The sequence below is a fragment of the Fukomys damarensis genome, unplaced genomic scaffold (assembly GCF_012274545.1).
Source record: "Fukomys damarensis isolate Sample0158 unplaced genomic scaffold, DMR_v1.0_HiC HiC_scaffold_12, whole genome shotgun sequence".
Taxonomy (NCBI): domain Eukaryota; kingdom Metazoa; phylum Chordata; class Mammalia; order Rodentia; family Bathyergidae; genus Fukomys; species Fukomys damarensis.
In genome coordinates, this window is record NW_022900924.1 from 15,198,945 (window position 1) to 15,215,346 (window position 16,402).

At 58.5% G+C, this 16,402-nt stretch overlaps 1 protein-coding gene across 8 annotated transcripts in view; it reads right to left on the reverse strand.

Moving 5' to 3' along the window:
- Tpcn1 (two pore segment channel 1) overlaps positions 1 to 16,402 on the reverse strand; it is a 55,139-nt gene that overhangs the window by 2,080 nt on the left and 36,657 nt on the right. For 7 of the 8 annotated variants that reach the window (XM_033762413.1, XM_010604123.3, XM_010604124.3 and 4 more), the window contains 21 exons: positions 16,274 to 16,362; positions 14,566 to 14,600; positions 14,125 to 14,183; positions 13,865 to 13,964; positions 11,579 to 11,695; positions 11,068 to 11,192; positions 10,313 to 10,361; positions 9,947 to 10,010; positions 8,551 to 8,595; positions 7,146 to 7,202; positions 7,015 to 7,068; positions 6,605 to 6,677; positions 5,789 to 5,896; positions 4,773 to 4,844; positions 4,343 to 4,432; positions 3,049 to 3,164; positions 2,502 to 2,548; positions 1,969 to 2,037; positions 1,778 to 1,862; positions 1,380 to 1,519; positions 1,133 to 1,213 (listed from right to left, as the gene is read on the reverse strand). In XM_033762413.1, the coding sequence (XP_033618304.1) occupies positions 1,133 to 1,213; positions 1,380 to 1,519; positions 1,778 to 1,862; positions 1,969 to 2,037; positions 2,502 to 2,548; positions 3,049 to 3,164; positions 4,343 to 4,432; positions 4,773 to 4,844; positions 5,789 to 5,896; positions 6,605 to 6,677; positions 7,015 to 7,068; positions 7,146 to 7,202; positions 8,551 to 8,595; positions 9,947 to 10,010; positions 10,313 to 10,361; positions 11,068 to 11,192; positions 11,579 to 11,695; positions 13,865 to 13,964; positions 14,125 to 14,183; positions 14,566 to 14,600; positions 16,274 to 16,362 (1,675 nt within the window). The remainder of the gene's footprint in view (positions 1 to 1,132; positions 1,214 to 1,379; positions 1,520 to 1,777; positions 1,863 to 1,968; positions 2,038 to 2,501; positions 2,549 to 3,048; positions 3,165 to 4,342; positions 4,433 to 4,772; positions 4,845 to 5,788; positions 5,897 to 6,604; positions 6,678 to 7,014; positions 7,069 to 7,145; positions 7,203 to 8,550; positions 8,596 to 9,946; positions 10,011 to 10,312; positions 10,362 to 11,067; positions 11,193 to 11,578; positions 11,696 to 13,864; positions 13,965 to 14,124; positions 14,184 to 14,565; positions 14,601 to 16,273; positions 16,363 to 16,402) is intronic. The other variant, XM_033762414.1, reaches the window with a different exon arrangement.

Here is a 16,402-nt window from a genome sequence, read left to right on the forward strand (position 1 = left end):
GCTGGTTTCAAACTTGTGTTCCTCCTGCCTCCGCCTCCTCAGTGTCTGGGATTATAGGTGCATACCACCACACCTGGCTCACGTCATCTATGTAACCAGAGAAGACTACAGAGCTTCAGACCTTAAAGGATAGTTCAAGCTAGACATGGTAGCACACACCTGTGATCCCAGCATTTAAGAGGCTGAGGCAGGAGCATCGCTGTGAGTTTGAGACTAGCCTGAGCTACATAGTAAGTTCAAGGCCAGCCTGAACTACACAGTGAGACCCTGTCTCAAAAAACCAAAAAAAAAAGTTCAGCCAAGCATGGTCGCACCTCCTGTCATCCAGCATTCAGGAGTCTGAGACTGGAGGATTTCAAGTTTGAAGCAAGCCTAACTACATGTCAAGTTCAAGACCAGCCTGGAAACTTTGTCTCAACAAGGCAGATACACAATGACAAAAAACAAAACAAAAACCAGCACAGACTCATCCTCTCCAGGATCCCCAAGGCTCTGGGAGCCAGGCCCTGTCCCAGATGGGGGTGAATCCAGCCTGACACCAAGTTCAGGGGCCACTATGTGAGCCTGGAGAAGGTGGCCCACTATTTCTTGGGTTTCAGACAATGGTGTTAAAGTCACTTCCAGGAGCCACAGGCATGGACACAGTCATCACTGCCTTAGTGAAACAGGGCTTCCGGCCAGAAGGACACCAGACCAGGCTGTGGCACAGGGGACCCCAGGGATGGAGACTCCATCAGGGCCCCCAAGCAGTGACCTCCTCAGTCGGGAAGGCACAGTGCCAGTCACATGGTGCTCTAGAAGGATTTGCAACACAGTGGCCAATATGGGGAGATAGAGAGACTGTCGGGGAAAACACCCAACCTCTCCCTTAAAACAAAAGCCCCAGACAATCACGTGGCTGGGGCAGTGGGGCTCGGTCCTCGCAGGGCGCATCCTCCCAGACAGCCAGGCCCAGCTCCCCTTGTCTCTCCCGACCCCTTCTGTGGTAGTTTTATCTGAAGCTTGGCTCTGAGGTGGAGCAGGTCTGGCCTGAGTCCCAGGTGCGCCTGCAGTGTCTCCAGCAATATCCCCCATCTCCAGAGCCCTCACGTCCCTGGGCATAGGCACCAGGCCTCCAGGGATCAGGGCCTACCTGGATCTCCTCCTGGTACATCTTCAGGCTCAGGTCGCTTTTGGTCCTTGACCTCCGCCCCAGAAACACCAGGGAGTTTTGCTGAAGAAGGAGCAGAGGCCACTGCTGGGCTCGGCCACTGACAGCCCCAACCCGTGCGTCCCCTCCGTCCCATGTCCCGGGGCCCAGGGCGGTGCCACTCACTCTCCCACTCTGCTGTGCCCGGGGCCTCCGAGGGCAGGGAGGGGCACGCAGGCCACACCCTCACCTGGTACTTCTCCATCTGCGAGAGGGTCTCGAGCAGCCGGGTGACATCGGACACAGCCCCTTGTGCCCCCCGGTACAGCTCCAAGACGGCCACCAGCTCCTCCTTGGAGATTTCCTTCTCAAGGGTGATGCCGCCATCCACTGCGAGAGGGAGCTGAGCTCCAAACCCAGTCTGCTGGCACCGAGAGGCCCCCCATGCACAGCGCGGTCTGGGGCTGCTCCTTCCTCGCTGCCAGCCCTTCCCAAGCCCTGACTCGCCCAGGCTTCAATGCTAGCGAAGCAATGCCAGGCAGGTGTGCTGACTGCCAGGGGCCGGCCCACCACACCATCAGCCAGCGAGTCCACCCTGGAGGGGGTGGACAGACAGATGTACGGACAGACCGACAGCCACCTGCTCACCTTCCGAGTCCTGGCTCTTGCGGCTGTAGTTCATCCGGAAGACGAAGGCCTCCAGGATGAAGGCCACAATGATGGTCATCACCACCTGGCGGAGGAAGGGGGCATCAGCAGCAGTGACGCGCACCCCAAAAGGGCCGCTAGGTGCGACCCAGAAGACTCGGAGGAGGCAGGACGCGCAGTGCCTGACCCACCATGGTCACGATGTAAAAGGTCATGAAGTACAGGCGGCTCCAGTGGGAGGTTTGCGAGGTGACACCTTCCTGCAGGGCACGGGGACACAGTGAGCTGGCGCCCACACAGCCAACCCTGGCCTTGGCCCACAGCCTCCAGACTGCTTGTTACAGCACCTCCAGCTCTGGAGATGGAGGGCCCGGCTCCCTGGGGTGTAACAGATCCTACCAGAGGGATGGCCAAGACCAGACCAAACGCAGGGCCTTCTCCAGCACAGGGATGGAGAAATCAACCCTTGCTACACTGCTGTTTTGCCTTTCAGAGACTGTGTCACCCAGGCTGGCCTTCAACTCTCAGGCTCAGCAACCCTCCCGCCTCAGCCCCCTAAGTGTTGGACCACAGGAGTTTGCCATCATGCCCAGCCTGCTACGCTACTGACTGACGTCATCTCCACGCAGTGGGAGAAGTCAGAGAAGCAGGCTGGGGTCCTCTCTGGCTGCCGGGGAGACAGGGACAGACCTCCATTCTGGGGGAGGGGCCCCAAGAGCCTTACCATGATGATGTACCAGTTGTTGACAACTGTGAGTTCGAACAGGGTCACTGTGAAGGGAGGGACACAGAGGTGTCTTGACGGAGCAGCTTGCAGAGGCCCCAGGCCCCTGGTGATGGAAGAATGTGTGGCCGCCTGGGCTGCGAGCTCAGGAAGATCATGGGTGACCCCTGCGCCTCAACACCCTGTAGGACCACAGCCGGCTGGGGCAGATGTGGGGTGCCACAAGGGCTCCCCCTTTTCTCAGGAGCCCACTCCCCTGCAGCCCTCCAGGTCAATCCATGGAACTCGGGGACAGAGCAGAGCTGAGGGACTGAGCTGGGGCAGCACTTGGGCAGGGTCCCCCACAAATGACACAGTGAGGAAGGGTAGGTGCAGACCCCCTAACCCCAAGGCAAGCCTCCCTCGCAATGCCCAAATGCACCAGGCAAAGGCGTGGCGGCCGAGGGGACCCTGGGCCTGGCCACATGGACCACGCCCTCCAGCAGGGCCCGCCACAGGGACGAAGCCTCGCCTGGCCTGGTGGGAAGCAGGGTGGGGGCTCGCTCACCGAAGCTGTTGAGGATGTTGTCGAAGTTGTTCAGATAGTAGTAGCCCTCCTCCACCACCGTCTTGTCTCCCACGGTGCGGTTGAGCCAGCGGTAGGCGTCCGCCACTGTGCTGGCGCTGGTAGGGACGGGGGCGGGGCAGGAGAGGTCACCAGGCCATAGTTCCCTCTCCCTTCGGCAGAGGGCACCTAGGCGAGGTGAGGCCTCGGGTCCTTCCTGCCCCTGCCCCCCAGCTCCTGTGGGTCCTGCCTGCCGGGAGCCCTGTGCACTCATCCCTGCCAACTTTGGGGGTTCCCAGCCCTGCCTTCGTCATCCCTGGCAGCTCTGTTCCGGGAGCTCTGCTCTCAAGCTTCCTGCAGGAGGGAGATGCCACTGCTTCCTCTGCTCCCCAACTTCCGGTGCTCCTGAGTCTGCCACCTGGCACCAGCTCCAGGCAGAGGAGGCTCCCTTACCAGGTTGGGTGCTCTGCCTCAGCGAGCCCCACATTAGGATGGCTCATCCATTTCAAGGGAACCTCATCTGCCACTCTTAGGTGCACAGCTGCAGGCTGAACCTAGAGCTTTTCACTGAGCTGCAAACCCAGCTTGTTTGTTTCTTTGTTTTTGGTACCAGGGATTGAACTTGGGACCTTGCACTTGCAAGGCAGGCGGTGGAACCACTGAGCTAAATCCCCAGCCCCACCTGCCCATTCTTTATGGATGGTTAAATTCTACACTGCTGAGACAGTCACAGTCCTGGGTCTCTTGCCAAGTCCACAGCAGGTGCAGTGCGGGGACGTCTGGGCCGGGGTGTCTGGGATGCACGTGTGGGGAAGACCCTCTGGGTTCTTAAGCTCTCTGCAGTGTGTGGCCCACTGCTACGGCTCTGGTCCCCAGCTCGGTGTGACCCTCCAAGTGGCTGCAGGGCCAGCACTCAGGGTCACAGGTTCCCACTCGAAAGGAGGACACAGAGCGAGAAGGGTGCTGAGTCTGTGAGCTCACAGCAGGGACAGAGGGCCACGGACAGCTTCCCGCGTGCATCTGTCCCTAACAGGCTGCCCCGGGAGCCCTGTCCATGTCTGGTCCCGAACAATCCTGGACAGTGGGGGCAGCCTGGGACTTGGGCCGCTGGCCCTGCAAAAGGAGGAGCCGTTGGGGACCTGATGGCAGCGTGGCTCCTGACCGTGCGTGGGGGACATGGGTCCACCCAACACCATCACCCCGAGACAACCTGCGTCCAGGCTCCTCACGTGGCCCTGAGATCCAAGCCCCGAGGCCCAGGGCTTCCCAGCGGCCCCCGGGGCCCCTGGCCACTCACTTGCAGCAGTTGGGGTAGAGGAGCCCGCAGAAGAACTCCATGCCCACGATGGCGAAGGAGTAGTAGAAGATGAGCAGTGTGAGGCCGAGGCTGGGGAGGACCAGAGGGGCCGTGAGTGAGGGCGGAGGCACAACAGCGCTCGGAGCGGAGATCCACCCCTTACCTGCAGCAGTGCCTCCCAGGGAGCCTTACCTGTGAACCAGACAGGGTGGTGACTGCGATGAGGGAGAAGGAGCCGCAGCCCGCCCACGGGTATTTCAGAGGGGCAGCAGAGAGAACAAAGGCCAGGCACACCCGGGTGGCCGAGAGAGGGCCCCCAGCTCTACCACTTTCTGGGGCTCCTCCTTGCACCGCCACCCCCCAGCTCCTATGCTCCTATCCTATGTTGGATGCTCGTGGTGCTGGCCTGTGGGCCGAGGCGGGGCAGTACCTGGCCATCCGTGGCAGCAGCTCAAACATGGTATCCAGCACATTGCGGTATCGCTTCTTCAGCTTGAACAACCTGGGCAAGGGAAGGGCTGCAGTCAAGGTGGATGCCTGGGCCACCTGCCTTTTAAACCTGCCTGTGGAGGTAGAGGCCACGGGGATGGTGCAGCCCGTGCCCAATGGCACCCTGGGCCTCAGCGACACCAGGCAGGCTCCGCCACACAGCCATACCTCCAGCTCCGTGTTTTTGTGAGACTCAAACTTGCATCTTCCCGCCTCAGCCCCTCCGATGCCAGAATGATGGGTCTCTGCCACCACGCCAGGCTTCCCCACAGGGCCTTATACAGTCACGAGCTAGGTGGCAGCAACTCTGCCAGTTTACAAATGAGGCAGGCAGCTCAGAGAGGGCTGAGGCCTTGCTCCAGACAGCGAGGCAAACCCAGGCAAGAGGCACTGATGCCCACAGCGACAGAGGAGCTCACTGCTGACGAGAGGGTGGCAGTGTGCAAGAAGGGACACGCAGGCCACCAGTGTGGACAGCAGGACAGCGGCTTTTCCTCAGAGACTGGACCAGCATGGCCTTCCAGGAAAGTGGGGACGGGACAGTGGGACGGAGACCCTGCGAGCCTAGTCAGGAAGAGGTGTGGTGGGTGGGGCAGGACCCACTGACTCCCCACAGGGTCCTGGGAAAAGGGGGCCAGGAAAGCGTGAGGGGTCTGGAGGGCCCTGCCGAGCCGAGTGCTCTGGTATCTGACTGCGCATTGTGGCCATGGCCGGTCTCACCACGGGCACAGCTCCCGGGAGCCACGAGCTGGGTGGCTTGGCCCATGGGGATGTCGGGAGCAGGGATGTGGGTGCAGGCTGTGCCCCCTGGGAGACCCGGCCCCTGATGGTGCCTGGAGCCTCTGCAGGGTGGCGGCCCCGTGACTGCAGCCCTGAGTCTCCCGTCTGCTCTGGGTCACCCCCCAGGCCAGTCCCAGGGGTTCCTCCGCTCTGCCCATCCCCGGCCCTGCCCATCACCTCAGCAGCTGGAGCGGACGCAGGACCACGATGAAGTAGAAGGGCTCCATGTTGAGAGCCAGGGCCAGCAGGCCCAGGAAGGCAAATACAGTAACAGAGAAGTCAAACCTGGGCGGGGGAAGAAGCCACAGTGGGCTGTGGCCCCGGGGCTTGTGTCCTTGCCACCTCTACCAGCCCCCACCCACCGGCTACTGCCCTGGGGTCCCTGGGGCGGGGGACCAGTCCTAGGCACAGTACAGGGCACAGATGCCCAGGAACCAGTCCGGAGGGGGCACGAGATCCAGGCTGGGCAGCACCCGATACCCAGGACAGGAGGGAAGAGGTGGGACTTCCGGGGCCCCCAGCAGAAAGGACAGAATGACGTCTCTACATATGCAAGGACATGCCCTTGCCGGTCTTCTGTGAGCGGTGCTGGGTAGCTCTCTGCCACTAAGCTTTACCTTCAAGCCCATTCTTATTTTTTGGGGGGTGAGTAGGGTCTCATTGTGTTGTCCAGGAAGGCCTTGAACCCCTGGGCTCAAGTGACCCTGCTGCCTCAGCCTCCTGGGTAGTGGGGGCTACAGGCATACACTAATGCCCTTTGGGAACCAGTAATTCATGCTCACAACCCAGGGTGTCTGAGTGTGGGTAAGCACGGTGACAGGGGAAGGGCCACGAAGGCCCCTCCTCTGCTAACCGAGGGAGGTGGTGGCGCTGTCTCTGGGTGCCGGGTTTAGCGGGGTGGGAAGCTCAGCGACTCCTGCAGAGCCAGCCCGGGAACCTTGGGGCCACTTGGTGTGAGAACCCCAGCAGGTGGGCAGCACGCGGGTCACTCACAGGTTCCATCCGGAGGACAGGTACTCCACAGGGCCCAGGCCGGCCACCTTCAGGAACAGCTCCACCCCGTAGACTGCGGGCAGGAGGGGCAGTTAGCAATGCGCTCGGGGTCCTGGTCCAGATGACACCCACCCCAGGGAACAGCACTACACCATGGCCCCTCTTCAGGGACGGCCTGGCCTGTCTGTCCCTCGGACAGACCCCTGTGCACCTCTCCCATGCCAGGTTTAGGGCTGGGCACTACCAGGAGCAGGGCTGGGGCTGTGCCTGCTGGCACAGGGCTGAGTCTGGATAAGGAACCAGGGTGAGGCAAAGTCAGAATGCACTTCCGCCCCTCCCCTGCGAGGCCCCTGGGAAGAGCAGTGACTCCCACGCCCACGCAGTGGCAGCCTCCCCGCCCAGACACTCACTCGTGAGAAAGACCAGGTAGCTCCAGGGCACGTGCTTGGGGAAGAAGTTCCCACCTGCAAGACAGACAGGCAGGGGCTGAGGGTGAGCCAGCAGCCTCCACAGGGCCACCGTCCGCGGGGCACCCGCTCACCCTTCAGCATGAACGTCTCCACCAGGATCCACATCCCATTCACCGCCACCACCAAGTCTGCAACAGACCACGAGAGACATTTCATGGGCGTTTCCTCCTGCTCCTGCTCTTGCTAGGAGCTGAATCAACTGAGGGTCTCCTTTAGGAGCCAAAGAAACCCAGCTGGGGGCAGTGCTGTGTGCCCATCATCCCAGCACGCTGGGAGGCTGAGACAGGAGGGTGGGAAGTTGAAGCCCAGCCTGGGTGAGTCAGTGAGACACTGGGTCCAAAGAAAAAGTAAAAGATGGACTGGGGAGGTAGCTCAGGGCAAAGGCCCTGGGCTCAACCTCCAGTACCATAAAGAAAGAAAAGAAAGTCAAATGTGTGACCTGAGAACGGTGCCCTGGGGGTGTGTCCCCAGAGTGCCGTTCCTAGCTCTTCCCCAACATCATGCTGTTGGGATTGTCCTGGGGTTTCTATTCTAAAACTGGGATAAAGCAAATGAGTAGAACTGAGAGTCTTCTTGGGAACCTAGCTTTGCACAGGTCAGACTGACAGAGTCAGGTAAACCCCACTAATCCTGAATGTGAAGTACCAGAGTGAACACGCAATACTGTTTCTTACAAAGGCAAGATCCTAGCAGCACCCACAGAAGGAACAATAACCAGTCCCCAGAAGCAAGTACCCTAGCACCCCAAGTTGTGGTCTCTAACACCACTGCCGGCTGGGCTCCTGGAAAGGCCGAATCCAGCTCAGCCTCTCGATCAGCCCAGACTGAGGACAGCACTTTCCGCGCCATCTAACGGGGAGGCACTGGTCACTGTGGCCACTGGGCACTTAAATATGATGAGTAACTGTACTGTTTTTCCTTCTAAATGGCTTAAATGTAAACAGCCACAGGAGGCCAGTGTGTGAGACACAGAAGATTTCAGGAAGTGAGCTCCATGGGATAAGGAAACCCAGACAAAGGGCACAGCGTGCTGTCTCCTCGTCTGGATATTCCAAGAGGGGGCAAAGAGACGGAAGAGGAGCATGCGGGTCAAAGCAGACCTAGGGTACAAATCAACCAATCCCACGCCGTGGTTCTGGGTTTGCCACAAAGCTCCAGCTGAGGGCGGGGTCTGGATGGGCGGAAGGGCCACAGTTAACAGAGCTCAGGCCCTGTGCTGGTGTGTGCATTGCAGACAATCTTCTCCCCTACTTCCGACAGGCCAGGAACTTCGTCCTTTTTGCTTGTTTTGTACACACTGAGGCTGGACCCCAGGGCCTCCGGCTCGCTAAGCGCCTGCTCTACCACTGAACCACACCCTCAGCCCCGTGCCTGGTCAGAAACATGACCACAGGCCTCATCTCTCGCTTTTCCGCCATCTAGAAGGGCTCAGGGCTCAGGAGGAAGAGGCCCTGGGCTGGGATAGTGCACACTTACACATGAAATACTGGAAGGCCTTGGACTGCACCAGGATATTAATTCCTGTTTAAAGACAAGACATGTGAATGTTGGAGTTTTGTCTGTAAGAACACAACCCCCCACAAAAATTCATGCACGTGGCAACCAGGGTACTGATGGTGGCAGTGACCAAGGACGGTGACAAAGCAGTACTACAGCGACACCCACATCACACTCAGAGCCTGGATAAGACACACAGCTGCCCTGGGGAGGGGCCCTGGTGCTAACACAGAGCAGGTGGCACGAAAAGTCTTTAGATAACAAGGGATGTGAGCTAGGACTGGTCTGCCTTAGTCACAACTACTCGGGAGGCTGCAGCAGGAAGGTCACTTGAACCCTGGAAACTGAGGCCTGCCTGGGCAGCACAGCAAGACTTTGTCTCAAAAAGAAACAGGAAGGTGGGGAGAGGGCTAACAGCTGTGCCCAACGGCCTCGCTGTGGAAAAATCACAAAAGAGACTGCAACATCTTTACTCTTGTTCATAATGGCTTAGACCAAGGCTTCCAGCTTTTTGCCCAAGAAAATTCCTGTGGGCTGAGCGTATTTCCATGAGAACTTCAAATCTGGCACTGAAGTAAAGGGCACTGATAGGTAAACAATTATGAGTGCCTGATTGAAAAATCTTCAAGTTCAGACTATTCATGCATTGTGCCAGGGGCTACCCACACGGCTTGCCAAGAGAGGAGGGTAGAACATGCCACTGGATGGAAAGGTAGGTTACAGAAAGAATGTGCAATGTAATCCCACTGTTGCTTAAAAATACACAGAAAGGCCTCGCGTGGTGGTGCACGCCTAAAATTTCATCACTCGGGAGGCTGAGGCAGGAGGATCACCACAAGTTTGAGACCAGCCTGGACTACTCAGCAAGACCTTGTCTCAAAAAAGAAAAGAGAAGGCACAGAAGACCAACTAGCTGAGCTGGGGATTTTGCTCAGTAGTGCCACCACCTGCCTTGCAAGCCCAACGTCCTGCCTCGCAAGTCCTGAGTTAAATCCCCGGTACTAAAATAAAAAGAAAACCAACTAGCAGAAGGAAGCACATCAGAGAATTAACAGTGGCTGCCCTGTTGGGGGAAGGGATCTTCATTTTCTTCTGAGTATCTTTCTAAGGTTTCTCCAGCGGGTCCCTCTGCTTGGTTTTTCTCCCGCAGCCCGGGGGTGGAACCCAGGGCCTCCTGCACATGGGGGAGGCAGGCACCGTTCCTGGCCGTGCCACAGCCCCGGGTTTTGAGTTAGTGATGTGGACCCTTCCTGGTCATGTTCCGCTGTCACTACCCTGCTCACAGTCACACTCAGGCTTTCTCTCTGGATGCACACGTGTGCGCACACAGCCTCAGACCTGCCCCAGCCACACGCCCGCCAGGGCCCAGACTCACCCTTGAAGATGAGGAAGGCCGTCCTGGGGAGCTCGTCGAACCAGTGCTCACGGTTTCTCTTGGCCTGCAGGGCACAGCATGTCAGGGAGGGGCCAGGACTCCGCGTGCCTTCTCTGCCCACACAGCTGCACTGGGGGTGGCAGAGCTCACTGGGATCAGAGTCACCCTGGGTGGGGACTACTGTCCCTAGGGCCCAAGCCAGCCCTGGCAGGTGCCTGCTGTCACCCAGGGACCTTGGGCCCACCTAAGACTCAAGCACAACACCACTCCCGGTGAGGCAGGCACAGCTGGCCCTGCTGCCCTCAGCCGACGGCTCTCACTGGGGGCCCCACCGACCTGCCCTGCCTGTTTCCTGGGAGTCCTCACCTTCCACTTCAGGGTGGCGATTTCATAGATGTCGCAGAAGTCCTTCAGGCTGTCGTAAGCAAAGCAAAAAGGCAGGTCAATCCCGCATGACCGCTGGGCTTCAGCTCTGCCTGTGCTGCCTGCGGTACGCCTGGGGGCACAGGGGCGCCATGCTGGGGCTGTGGGGCCCTGGGGTCCCCGCCTGCAGCATCCTGAGCCCATCCTCCAGGGACGAGGGTGACTCACTCCTCTTGGTCATACTGACCACTTAGTCCCCAGGAGGGGCAGCCCCAGGGCTCGGCCGTGCTGAGACCAGAGAACCCTGCCTCTTCCAGTGGAGGCTGCATGTAAGCAACAGAGAGCACCCGAGTGTACACCACCAGAACTGCACAGAGACCTCATGCTGCCCACCTCTCTGGGCTGGAAGGTGAGCAGCTGGGCATCCTTCTCACACGCAAACATTCCTGTCCTTTTTATTTTGTTAAATTGCTAAGTTGCCCAGGCTGCGCTTAAACTTACAATCCTCCTACCTCAGCCTCCCACAGTGCTGGGATTACAGGCGTGCACCACCATGCCCGGGTCAAACATGCCTTTTCTATCCAGCCACCCAGAAAAGGGGTTCAGTAGGACTTTTGTGGCTTGCAAAGAAGAATCCCGATGAACACAACTGCCACACGTGAGCAGCTCTGTGAGGAAAACTCAAGGCTCCAGGGGCCTCCTCACCCCAGCTCCCTCTCCCGATGCTGTCCACCCTGCCCCACTGGCATCGCTCTCACCTCAGCAGAGGTTTGTTGCTCTGGTTCAGGGCCTTGAACGTCAGGAAGCGCTCCCTGGCACTCATCCGGGGCTTGTAGAAGCGCATCAGGCCTTCGAACTGCCTGTAGGAGATGCCTGAGGGCCGCTGCGAGAGAGAGAGCAGGCGAGGGATCAGAACCCCGGGCCTGTGCTCAGCTCGAGACCCCAGGGCAAGGCTGTTATTTCTGGCACACGCCTAGTGGCACATGCCTGTAATCCCAGCACTGTGGGAGGCTGAGGCAGGAGGATCATAAATTAAAGCCAGCCTGGGCAATTTAGTGACTTCGAGACCCTGTGTCAAAATTTTAAAAAAATACAAAATGCCTGGGGATGTAGCTCAGTGTGAAGGTCCTCGGTTCAGTCCCCAGTACAGAAGAACAAACAAACTGTTGCTGGTGAGGTCGATGGTCCTGCCACGTCTGGGGCTGCCCTGGGCAGGAGAGGAGGACAGAGCCGCCCGCCCGGCCGAGCCCTTCCTGGCCCACACCCTACCCGCTGGCTGGTGAGCAGGCGGAAGGCGTGCTGGATGGCGGTTCGCTTATGCAGCAGGAGAGACTTGAACTTGCGCTTCTCGATGTCATTGAAGGTGTCAAACACCACGGCCAGGAGCTGGGAGGGAAGCACAGAGCCCCAGCTGCCTTGCGGGGGCCTGGAGCCGTCGCAGGCGCCGCCCTGGGCTGGGCTCTGAGGGGCAGCGTAGTGCAGCCCGTTGCACCCGTCCCTCAAAAGAGTTCTTGGGTCCCCAGCTTCCTCCAGTTTGTCTGCAGCCAGGCAGGGGACAGACAGGCCAGGGGCAAGGGGAGGAGCAAGGGGGATGGCTGGGTTCTCTGTGCCCTGTGTCCCTTCCAACCGAGCAGGAAGGGACAGAGTGCCCGATGCTTCTGGGGGTCACTGCTTTACAGGTGGCCTCAGACACAAGGGAAGGAGGCGGCCTCAGCCCAGGAAGGAGTGCCTGAGCCGCCTAGGCCCACACTCCGCAAATTAGAGCCTTGGGCTGCACCAGCAGAGGACATGAGCAGAGACGGGAAGAAGCCCAAACTGTCTTTTCAGGATCACGCTCTTTCAAAACTGTGGGGAGAACTCTTGTTCCTTCACTCCTTCAAAGTGGTCCCCACTTTATGTGAGCTGAAGGTAGGCAAATTTTTCTGTAACAGGCCAGACAGTTTCTGTTACAACTCATCAACCCCTAGCCGTAACAGTGAAACCAGCCACAGACCTGACTATACAAATGGGCATGGCTGTGTGCCAATAAAACTTTATTTATAGAAACAGGCTGGGAGCAGGATCTACCCAGCAGGCTTGTTTGTTGGCCCCGGCCCTAGGCTTTCCTACTTTGTGGTATTATGATATATCTACGTCAGATTTTATTCTTCAGTACTAGGAACTGAACCCCAGGCAAGTCATAAAATTCTAATTGGCCCTGAACTGTCTAGGAGCTGGCCATAAAAATACTTTCCGACTTTCCCTCCTGCAATCACAGGCCGTGGGACCCTCCACAAGCCACAGGGGCCCTGTCTGATGCCCTGGGGTAGGCAGGACACACAGAGAGCTGCAAACGCTGAAGCAGACAGGTCTCACAGGCTCCCTGCCCAGCCTGTTAGCCGAGAGCACACTCTCACCATCCAGCCCCTGTGCCCAGTGTCCCCGCTTTGGTCCAGCCTCCTACTGCAGGAGGCCTCTGGGAAAACTCATCTGTGTGTGGTGGTGCACACTTGTAACTCCAGCACTCAGGAAAGTTCAAGCCCAGAATGGACAACTTATTCAGTGAGACCCTGCCTCAAAATTTAAAATTTTTACAAAGGTCTAGGGATGTAACTCAGTGCCAAAGCTCTGGGTTCAACCCCTAGTACTGGGGGGTGGGGGGAGACCAGGACAGGCCCCAGAGAACTTCTGACAGTGGAGCACACCGTGGCTCCGCAGGTGGCAGCTGACAAGGGCAAGGAAGCTCTGTGTGCCTCCCCCATGCCTTGCCCCCTGATGCCCTCCATGACAAACCAGCCAACCTGTCTCCTGGTTCCCATGAGCCACTGCAGCAAACTCACTGGAGCCAGAGGGCAGTGGGAACAGCCTGCCATGCACTCCCTTTCGGTTTTGCAGAATGAAAAACAGAAAATATCTTCTTTCTCTCTTAAGATCGCTAACTTTCAGGAGATCTCACAAATTTACCCAGGGAAAGTGTTTTCCATTTCTACACCAGCCTGACCATGGTGACCAGTGTAACAGTGCTTTCCCAAAGTTTACAAAGAAACACACATCTGGGCCATAGCTTGGTGGTGAGCCACCTAGTGTGAGTAGGCCCTGGGTTCTATCCCCTGCACCTCAGAAGGAACAAGCAAATCCCACGGAACAGATTTAAAGCCCCCCCCTGGTGACTGTGGCACTGACACGTGGTCTTGGCAGTGGCCAGGACCTGTGCTGTCGGGAAACCTGCCCAGTGGCAGCCATGCCTCTGCGCAGGGACTTTACACGCTACGCCAGGTTTGCCGGTGCAGTGGTAAACGGGATGGAAGTCAGTTCACAAGATGTCCTGGCACATGGACGCAGGAAGGTGGGGTGGCTGGGACGTACCCTGGGCCGGGTCCCTCGGTCAGGGTGACATCTTGTCTCTGCATCCGTTCTTTGAGAATCATAATCGTACCAGGCCAGGGTGTCACATCATTTCATCTGTGCACAGGCCAGGCTAAGGCTGGACCAGCAGGACGACCGCAGTCCGCTGACTGGGTCTGGGACGTTCCGCCCAGAGGCTGAGGCAGGCCAAGGCAGCGGTGCGACACTTACCAGGTTCATGATGAAGTAGAGCTCGATGGACAGGTATACGATGAAGAAGACGCAGGACCACGGGTTGCGGGCATAGGAGGGCATCATCACATCTGGGAAGCTGCAGAGGCAGGGGTTACCCAGGGCGGCCCACCTCCCTCTCCTCCAGGGACAGCCCCTCGTCTGCCTTCCTGTGTCACAGCACCCCCAGCGCCGGTGTGCGGAGACGGGGGAGACCCTTTGAGGCAGGGGACAGCAGGCGAAGAGGAGCCCAGACTCACTTGGCCGTGGTCAGGAGGACAAACAGGCTGACGATGCTGTTCTCCAGGGTGCTGAAGTACTAGGGGGAAAGCGGCGTCACGTGAGGCACCGCGTGGCAGGGCTCCTCCAGTGTCCCCCCTTCCTCCTGCAGACTCCCCGTGCTCTGGCAAAATCAGGTCCCACTTTGGGGGACACCTGTCCGGAGTCACAGGCTTGGGCCACCAGCCCGGCTCCTCCACTGCCCCGCCAAACGCTCGGGCTTCCTGACCCGACCTGGGGACCCACTTGGCTTCGTAAGGATAAGAAAGCGATTTCCCCAGTGGGAGGTCTCTCAGGGGTCGGAGAAGGAAGCTCTGGGAAGCCAGGCAGGCCGTCCCTCCCTAAGACCCCACTCGTCACTCCGGCCACCTGATCGGAAGGAAATCCCTCCCGTAAGAAAGACAAAGCTGCTGACTACTTACAGGGTCAGAAGGGTTCACAGAGAACAAGTAGAACCCTGGAATGGGACAGAAAGATGGTTAGAGCCCAGGTCCTGGCCCACGGCCCCCGAAATCAGACAAATGAACATCAGTGAGCGCCGTGGCGGAGGGAGGGAGGGCAGGGGGCATGTGGGGATGCGCTGGGAGGACAGGCACCATCTAAGGGGAGCTGGTGCTGCTGCATGCGAGCCCCTCTCCCAGGGCTGTCAGGCCCATTCTTTATGATCTGGAAACCTGTACTTTAGGGTAAGATCGAATTTTAAAATGCTGGCTCCAAGTTTGCAGACCAAACTTGGAACATGTCTGCGGTCTGAGCCTAGAATACAGACTGCTGGTTTGCGAGCACCAGTTGTGAGAATGTGACAGCCAAGTCACAGCCCAGAGGGCACACTGTCCAGGCAGCTGGGGTCGGACCGGGAATGCCACTGCCTCCTTCTCCTGGGATGGCTTCTTCCCAGTCCTGGAACTCCTGGGCCAGAAAAGAGACAAACTCTGCCCTCAGGGTGAACACAGGGAGATTCCACCATGCATGTGGGGTGTGGGGGCTGAGAGCTTGGGACAGAGCGATCACCAGTGCCTGAGGTCAGCATGGCGCTGCCATTCGGGCTAGGGCTCTCTGGTTCCACCATCTTTGCCCACCCCAGGAGTCCTGGCCATGTGAGGACCCCACTGCCTGAGCTGGGGTCAGGGCTGAGGTCACATGGTCAGCCTATCCTGAGGGACACGACAGAGGCTGTGACCTTGTCTGGCACCCTGGGAAACTCAAGGCCACAGGCCCTAAAGGCCCAGCCTTTGGCCAGGAGGGTCTCAGGTGCGTGCACCAGCAAAGCAGCAGGCTCACTGCGGTAGAACCTGGGACACAGGACACGGACACCATCTCGGGAGGAGCAGACCAAGGGGTCCTGGCACATTCCTACTCTCCGGGGAAAAGGGATGAACTATGGCCACATGTCAGCGTGATGGGCCACAAAAGCACAGTGGGCAAAAGAGAAAGCCGCATAGGAGACAAACGCCTCTGCAACCGTTTACACGATTTTTTTTTTAATATGCAAAGCAATATCATGTATTTATTTGCTTTTGGTGGCACTGGCCATTATCCAGGGCCTCTGCACCCAGTTACATCCCCAGCCCCTTAAAAAAAAAAAAATCTAAGGTTTTGCTAAGTTGTTTCCATCCTCCTGCCTCAGCCTCTCTGAGCACTGGGATTACAGGAGCATGACCCCAAGCCAGGCCAGGCAATACCATTTAATCCTGGCTCGAAGAATTGTAACCGAAGTCAAGATGTAAAGGCACATTGGGGTGATAAGCTCAGGACGGGGTGCATGTGGGGGAGAGGGGAGAATGCGCTCAGAGGGGGACACAACGGTGCTTCCTCTTCCTTCCCACTACTCCCCCTCCTAAGCCTGATGATGCACCCACAGAATCCACACTACTTTCAGACCCTGTCTGGATTTTATTATGTAGGTCACAAGGTGAGGCCTCTGCCCTCCTGAGTGGCCCTGGAACCCTCACAAGAGGTCCCTTCCCACACATGGCAGGAGATGCCCAGTGGGGACCAGGAGGCACCTACGCCCGGACTCCGGGCCGCTGGCTTCCAGCCTCTAGACCCACATGCACTGCGTGTCTGCCGACTCTGTTCTCAGACCCGGGCAGAATGCAGCCCCCTCGCCTGGCAGGCACGGGCACTCACCGAGGATGGCAAAGATGATCATGAAGAAGAGCAGCAGCAGGAGGATGTCCATGAAGGGCGGCAGGGACTGGAAGATCTGCCGGAGGTTGCTGGGGAGAGAGGCAGGCTAACTGGGGGGGGGGGGCTCGG